Raw genomic sequence first — 8484 nt, forward strand, 5'->3', positions numbered from 1 at the left:
GAACACTGGGTACAGACAGGCTCAGGCATCTCATTGGGACCAGGCTTCCCCAGCGTTTGTGGGCATGAACTCACTAAGCATCTTGTTAAACTGCACATTCTGATGAGGCTGGTTCAGGACAGGGTCTAAGATTCTGCATTTCTAGCAAGCTGCCAGGTGATGTTGAAGTGGCTCCTGCAGGGACCACACTTGAGTAGCAAGGGGCAATGAAAGCTATTGGTAATTAGGATTCTAGGAAATTAATAATAACCACCATTTAAAAACACTCAGTGCCAGGCAGTGTGCCATGGGTTTTACATGTGCTCTTTTGTTTAATGTCATTTAATAAGTAGATTTGGAAGGACCTGGGATGGATTACAGCAGAGATGGGAAGCAGAGGAACCAGCCAGGAGCCCTGGAAACAATGTAGGTAATAGTTACAGGAGCCCTAGCCCAGAGGCAGTGAGATTGAGAGGAGGAGCTAAATGCAAGGCACATCACAGAGATAATAATCGGAGTTTTTGCGATGGATTAACTATGATGGCCAGGGGGGAGGAGTTGTTAGACATGGTTATGAGAGCAATGGGGAGGTCCGCGAAATCCTTCATAGGTAAACTCAGAGAAGTGGCTGATTTGAAGAGGATGTTAATGAGTTGAGTTTTTAGACATAGAGGATACTTGCTAATAATTTTTAAGTACTTAACTCTATGCTGGCATTGTCCCAGACACTTCATATGTGTTAATTCGTTTAAGTCTCACTACAACCCAAGGGGTAGCTGTCCTTATCAGCCCTATTTTACAAATGTGGAAACAGACCTGAAATACCCAGGCTCATAAGTGGCAGAGCCAGGTTCTCCCTCTGGGAAATCTGGCTCCAAAGCTTCCAATGTGGTAGGTTTTAGAGTTTGTGAAGTTCTTTACCCTTGTGCCCTGCTCATTAACTCCCAACTTGTCTATTTATTCTGAGCAACCCACATGTTTAGTATCAGTTAATCGTATTTTACAGGTCATTGTTCCTCCGTATATATATTCATTGAGCAGATAGTTATTGGTGTCTCCTATGTAGTATATATGTATGTAGTAGTGCTGCATGTATAATGGTGGGCAAACACAGCCCATACCCCCATGGAGCTTACACTTAATGGAGGAGGCGGACGAGAGTCAGACGGATATCTGATTTTGCCCTGTTCTGTCCTTCAGAGGGAAAAAAATAGAACACTGTAGGAGAACATGATCTAAACTAGAGCAAAAAGGAAAGTCCCTTTGAAGAAATACTTGATTTGCAATCTACAGGATAAGTAGATCTTAACTAGGGAAAAAGGGGAAACCATGAGCATGGGCCTTAATAGCTCTATTATTTCCCTCGATCTCTCCCTCTCTCTCCCTCTTTCCTCTCTTCCATTCCTTCCCTCTCCCCCTCCCTCCCTCCTCACTTCTCCTCCCACTTGCCTCTCTTCTTCTCTCAGCCCTTATAGCTAAAATTGCATAAGAATCCAACAGTTTCTTTAGATACTAATACCACACAGGGCAGGAATAGGATCTGTTGTCTGTCTGTTTTGTTCACTGCTCTACCCCCAATGACTATGACTATAACATTGCTAGGCACAGAATAGGCACTCAGTACATATTTGTTGAAAGAATTAATTAATCAGTTAATTAATTAGGTACACAGAAAGTAGGAAGGGGCTATAGGGGTTATAGGGGCTGAATTCATCTCATGATGAAAAACATTCTCGTATGATGTTCAAGGCATCCTGGTATAAAAGAAACATGTCTGGACTTGGAGCAAAAGAAATTAGCCATTTGCTAAATTTGACTATGAGCAAGTCACTTAACTCTCTGAGCCTGAGCCTTCTTATCTATTAAATAAAGATCATCTTTGTCCTGTCCAATTCACAAGGATGTTGAGAGGGTGTGATAAAATAATCTAAGTAAAAGAGCAGAATATAAAGTGCTACCAAGTGCATTGTTAATTTTTTTTAAGATTTTTTTTTTTTTTTAATTTAAGAGAGAGAGAGTGAAAGAGAACATGAGAAGGGAGAAGGTCAGAGGGAGAAACAGACTCCCCGTGGAGCTGGGAGCCCGATGCTGGACTCGATCCCCAGATTCCGGGATCATGAGCTGAGCCCAAGGCAATTGCTTAACCAACTGAGCCATCCAGGCGCCCCCCTAAGCACTAGCTGGTGCTGGGCACTTTGTGACATCTCCACAGGGATTTTTGTCTTGGATGGGAGTGTGAACTAAATGACTCAAATCCTTTCCAACTCATATGTACTATGATTGTGACACATAAATCCATTACTTAGCCGTTTCTATAAGATGTGTCTTTAAGTTTTGGATAGAGAGAGCTGAGTTAAAATGTGAAAATATTTATAGTATGATGTAGTATGATATAGGTCAAAGAGCAAAAAATGCCAAAGAGCTTGTGTTTTTGTTTAATGGTGGACAAAGATCTTACAGTAAAATCTGTGTGTGATTCTTTAGGAAGGGGGAAATCCAAATGTCCAATTTCCCCAGGTTTGTTGAAGCCTCTGTCTGTCAGCACTGCAGCCATATTTAGCAGGCACCAAAGAGAAAGGAGGTCCCTTAAATGAAAACATCAGTGATTGGGGTTTTAAGGAATTGCAGATTACTAGGAAGGTCCCTGCCACTCAGGGACTCCCTGGTGACTTGGAAATCTTGCTGGCTGCTGGCAGTAGTTTGCATGGAGACTGAATTTTATTTCAGCCCTTTTGAAAAAGTAAAGAAACCACAAATCCAGTAGCTGTTCAAAGCAACAAAGAAGGTGCCTTTGGCTTCTAACAGGAGAGTCTCTGAATTCCTCAAGGAATTCCAGGCCTAGGGTTGATCCAGCTGGCAGGGAGGTATCGATCTCCACTTGAATTCGCTGAATAAATAATGGTTGCCATAGTTATTGAGCAGTCACAACTGGTTGGAGAGCAGGGAAAACTCTGAGGCACCTTCTGTGAGTTTGGCCATGACAAAGTCTAGTTATTAGGTTCTATAATCAACCCCCTCCCCAAATCCAGCCAGCACTGTGCTCCATTTCTTTGCCTGAAGACAAATATGGGATCTTGAATATAATGCAAGACATGGGGCACTGGAAGGAAGGCAAAGTTGAAATCAGTGGATTGGTATTTTATTCTGGGAAAAGCGTCTCTCCTGGGTTGTGAACCTAATTCGATATAGCTTGGTATTAATAGAATTTACTATCAGCAAGATGACTGTTTGATCATGTTACAGCTGCGAGAGAGACCAAATCCCACATCGTTCTAGGCTAGCAGTTTAATATACAAATACTGCTAACTTGGAAATTTTAAAAGAAAGGAAAAGAGCTAAATGACAAGCTCATAAATATTCTCACTTTTCTGTTTCCTTTCACCCTTTTCTATATGCAGAAATAAATTTTGTATAGGTGTCATCACATCTTAGATACCATTTTATATTCTGTTCTTTCTTTAATGGGATATTTTATAGTTTTCCATGTCGCTTCACAGCCTTCCCATTTGTCCTTTCTGATGTTTACAGAATCTTCCATTATGTGTGTATGCCATTAGCAGTATCCCTATCTTTCTACCCCTTAACTTTTTCCCAGTTTTTTTTTAAAAGATACTGCTACCCCCAAATGTGTTCGTGCATACAGTTTTAGTCTTCTGCTGAATTTTTCCTTCAGATAAATTCCCAAGAGTGGCATTACTTGGTCAGAGGCTATGAACGTTTTACAGCTCTTGAAGTTACTGCCAAACTTGCAGTCTGCTTTTTTGCTTTGGTGGGGCCAGGGGCGGGGGGGGGTGGGGACTTTAAGAAGAACACCGTTGTAGGCAGAATTTCTCTTGAAGGTCAGTCCTGAGTACATCTTTTGAGACTAAACAAAGGGGCTATGTATGCAGTAAAGATAAACGGAGAGGACAGGTTTGCACCTGGGATGATTAGCTCACAGTTTCCTGGGAAAAGCAGAATCGTGCCCTGCAAAACTTGGGAAGTAGGGGACTTTACTGCCTTTTGTCTGACCCTGCGGTTGCCAACCATTTGCCAGGCGGCAGGCACCATTGTGGGTGCTGACCGTACCACATGTGTAGCACACTGCAGCTGGCAGAAGGTCTTCAGGTAACATCATCTTAATTAAGCCTGACAATAATCCATGGAAGTAGATTTTATTATAATCATATTTTTCTTTCAATTTATTGTGCAATATTTAGGACACACAGAAAAGGGGGGACCTGGCTGGCTCAGTCCGTAGAACATGCAACTCTTGATCTCAGGGTTGTGAATTTGAGCCCTACATTGGGTCTATAGATGACTTAAAAAATAAAATCTTGGGGTGCCTGGGTGGCTTAGCCGGTTAAGTGTCCGACTTTTGATTTCAGCCCAGGTTGTGATCTCAAGGTGGTGAGATTGAGCCCCACGTCAGACTCAGTGCTGGGCATAGAGCCTGCTCAAGATTCTCTCTCTCTCCCCTCTGCCCCTCCCCCACCAAGCTCCCTTCCCCCGCTCTCACACACCCACGTGCATATGCACGTGCACACTCTCTCTTTCTCTTTAAAAATAAAATAAAATCTTTAAAAAAGAGACACACAGAAGGAAATGAAGAATACAATAAAGACTTGTATGTCTACCTCCCCATTTTGCTAGAAGGACATTGAGCCTCAAAGAAATGAGGTCACATGGCTAGTAAGTAACAGAACCAGACCTGAAGCCCAGCTCTGTCTGGCTGCACGTCCAGTGCCCTTTGCTCTATATTGTGGTGCACGGAGATGAGACGCCTGCAAGTTATAATCCAACTGAGATGCTGGCAGTTTTCATGGTTGTCGTTTGTAAATACGACACACAGAGCCAGAAGGGACCTTAAAGGTCGTTAAGTCTGACCTCCTTCTTTTAAAACAAGCCCTAAAGAGGGAGGGACTCACCCAGCTCATACACAACTAGCCAGCCGGGGGAAGAGTGCAGATCTCCGGGTCCCTCGGCCTCCTTTGATTTAGGGCAAGAGAAGAAATGTCTGGATCTTGCTTCATTTTACTAATTGACTATTTTTTTGTTTCTGTTTTAAGGAAATAACTTCCCTAACAAAAATTTCCCCAGCTGAGGTTTAGGAGAATACTTACCTTGATGAGCACTGAGTAACACGTAGGACTGATGAACTGCTGAACACTCTTGTATGCCTGAAACGAATATAAAGCGATATGTTAATTATACTGGAATTTTTTAAAAATAATATATATATATATATATATATATATATACACCCAACTGAAAAAAATAACTGTAAGAAAAATGAGACACCATTGCTTGATTTCCCTTTGGAAGGATGTCTTCCATCTCACAAGAGTTATTGTTTTACATGTAAATATACTTAGAGATAAAAAACCCTGACTGAGATAAGTAGGGCCAAGCCCTTCTCTCAGGAAAGAGACTTTGGTATCTAATTGCTGAGGGAGAGCAAAGTGATTGGTACTCAATGCGAGTAAGTCCTTTCTGATTAGAGATGCAACATCACTCTGGGGTAGGAGGACAAAATCTCTGGGACTTTGAGAAAATCACTTAAAATAAAATAGGAGATCATAATATTCAACATGGGGATCCTTTTCTGTATTGTTTTATAAAATACGAGATACAGGTGTTCATGTCTTGCTACATTGTAAAATGCCTGCAGCTCCTCTTTCTGGGCCTCTTCCCTTCTTGTTGACTTTTCCATCTCCACAGCAGGAAGACGTGTATTTTGTACAGGGTGCCAGGCGTAGGTCAATAGGTGTTTCAAGGGGGGCCACAAACAAGGAAGAGAAAAGCCGGATTCCTCTCAGTGCTGGTTAGCATGAAAACATAAGAAATGTGCTTTGTGCTGGATCTCATGGGGCAGCCTTTGCATTAGCAAATGGAACTAACAGGACCCCTCCCCGTCCACCTGTTAAGATGCGAACATTAATTCGTTTGCCTGGATGTGTTTCTCTATCACTCTGATAAAGAGTTGCTTCCTGACCAGGCTTTTGTAGGACGATGTATGCAAAGTAATTACCTCTCTGTCATTCATTCAATGTGACTGTGTGCCAGGAACGGTGTGCTTCCCCTAAGCCGGTACTCCCAGAAACTGCCAGAAAATTAAGAACAATTATTATCTTCATTTTATAAGGAAACGGGGCTCAGAAATTAAGAGGCTAACTCAGGGGAACACAGCGAGAAAGTGGCAGGACTGGGATTCAAAGCCTGGTGCCGTTTGATACCAAAGGCTATGAGTGACCTCTAAGAGGAAGGCACTTGGATTGTAAAATGCCATCCCAACTGGTGGAAGAAGACATGGGCCTCTACTCGAGATTCAGAGCCTCTTACGATGGGGATGCCTGGGGCACCTGGCTGGCTCAATCAGCTGAGCATCTGCCTTCGGCTCAAGTAATGATCTCAGGGTCCTGGGATCGAGCCCCACATAGGGCTCCCTGCTCAGCAGAGAGTCTACTTCTCTCTTTCTCTCTCTCTCTCTTTCTGCCTCTCCCCACCCCCACTCATGCTTTATCCCTCCCTTTCTCTCTTTCTCAAATAAATAAATAAAATCTAAAAAAAAAAAAAAAAATGAGGTGCCTGGTTGGCTCAGTCGGTAGAGCATCTGACTCTTGATCTCAGGGTCATGAGTTCAAGCCCCATGTTGGGTGTGGAGCCTACTTTTAAGAAAAGAAAAAAGCAAAAACAAAACAACAAAGTCTCTTAAGATGTCACCACCTCCTCAACTTGTCCTTTTCTCTCCCTCTGCAGAACGACATGGGTTAAAAGAACCAAAGAGAGTGGAGGAGCTATGCAACAAGATCACAAGCAGCTTGAAAGACCACCAGAGTAAGGGACAGGCCTTGGAGCCCAGCGAGCCCAAGGTCCTGGGCGCGCTGGTGGAACTGCGCAAGCTCTGTACCTTGGGCCTCCAGCGCATCTTCTACCTGAAGCTGGAAGACTTGGTGTCTCCACCTTCCATCATCGACAAGCTCTTCCTGGACACCCTGCCTTTCTGAACAGGAGCAGCTGGAGCGGGGAGCCGCCTCAGTGGCCAGCACCTTCTTGCTAAGCAGCAGAGGAATGGGTCTGGACACCTACCGTTTTCTGTCCTTCCTTAAGAGGAGAAGCAGCTCCTGTAGAAAAGACTTTTTTTTTTTTCTTTCTGGCACTTTTCCTTACAACCTAAAGCCAGAAAACTTGCAGAGTATTGTGTTGGGGTTGTGTTTTATATTTAGGCTTTGGGGTTGGTGTGGGAGGGGAGGGTATAGTTCATGAGGGTTTTCTAAGAAATTGCTAACAAAGCACTTTTGGACGATGTTATCCCAGCAGGAGAAAAAAAAAAAAAGGATAATACAACTGTTTTAAAACTTTTTGGGGAATACAATTAGAGTTGCTTTGTATTTAAAAACAAGAACAGCCAAGGGTTGTTCGCCAGGGTAGGAGGTTTCTTGACGTTGATCTTTAGAATACACTTCCTGTATCAAGGGTATATATGTGATGCAAATGAGGCAGAAATTCTTTCTTCTTAATTTCTCTCTTCCTTTATTTTATTTTAACAAAAGGTGAAAGATGACGATTACCTAGAAATCAGACATAGCAAAATGATAACGGCTGTTCGTTTCCATATACAAGTGCAATTTTTAAAGTGCTGTCTTGCTGAATCGTGTTTATTAACTCTCCTTTATTTCGTATGGAGATAAAAAAAAAAGGAGGCAGTCGTGTTGGCAAATGACACATGTTAATTTTCCTAGCGAGGCTTTGTCCATCTGTAGAACCCTTCTGAGGTACAGTCCATCCAAGACTTTGGGTCATTCTAAATGGATCCAGATCTTTGTCCAGCTGTCCTGCAAGGGGCTCAGATCACAAAATAAAATGCATACAGCCATCTCAGCTGTGTTCTGTCAATCCAGACAGAGTTCCCTAAACTTGCTTCAGTTAATAGCAGCTGGCCGACATGTTCATTCACAAGCCCCAGGAGCTTTCAGTGAGTCTCAAGCGTTTGATCCCTAAATAAGAACACACAAAGAGGTAGGAACTGATCATACAGGGTAAACACCAGAGGTAACAAGATTTTTAAAATCTATATAATTTAATTTCTGTTGTTGGTTACAAAGACAATTTTGGAGAGCAAGCGAGTCTTATTTAAAAAAATAATAGTATGAATGTGACTACTAGACAGGATTAGTGGGCTGCGTTTCAACATTCCGTGTTCGTACTCCCCTTTTGTATGTTTATACTGTCGATGCCATATTACTATGAGATAATTTGTTGCATAGTGTCCTTATTTGTATAAACATTTGTATGCACGTTCTATTGTAATAGCTTTGCCTGTATTTACTGCAAGACCACCAGCTCCTGGAAGCTGAGTTACAGAGTACTTAAATGGGGTGTTCACAGTGACTTGGATACACCAATTAGAAATTAAATAAACAAATATATATATAAATATAGCAGGTTACATATATATATATTTATAATGTGTCTTTTTATTAACCATTTGTACAATAAATGTTACTTCCCATGCAGTTATTTTAT

General features: G+C 42.2%; 1 protein-coding gene across 3 annotated transcripts in view; it reads left to right on the plus strand.

Moving 5' to 3' along the window:
- Window positions 1–7280, plus strand: part of NR4A3 (nuclear receptor subfamily 4 group A member 3) — a 31791-nt gene extending 24511 nt beyond the window's left edge. For all 3 annotated transcript variants that reach the window (XM_032860703.1, XM_032860705.1, XM_032860702.1), the window contains one exon: window positions 6718–7280. In XM_032860703.1, coding sequence (XP_032716594.1) covers window positions 6718–6965 — 248 coding nt within the window. In that variant the 3' untranslated portion in view covers window positions 6966–7280. The remainder of the gene's footprint in view (window positions 1–6717) is intronic.
- Window positions 7281–8484: the final 1204 nt, after the last annotated feature.

This window comes from Lontra canadensis, unplaced genomic scaffold, assembly GCF_010015895.1.
Source record: "Lontra canadensis isolate GAN:19392208 unplaced genomic scaffold, GSC_riverotter_1.0 scaffold19, whole genome shotgun sequence".
NCBI lineage: Eukaryota > Metazoa > Chordata > Mammalia > Carnivora > Mustelidae > Lontra > Lontra canadensis.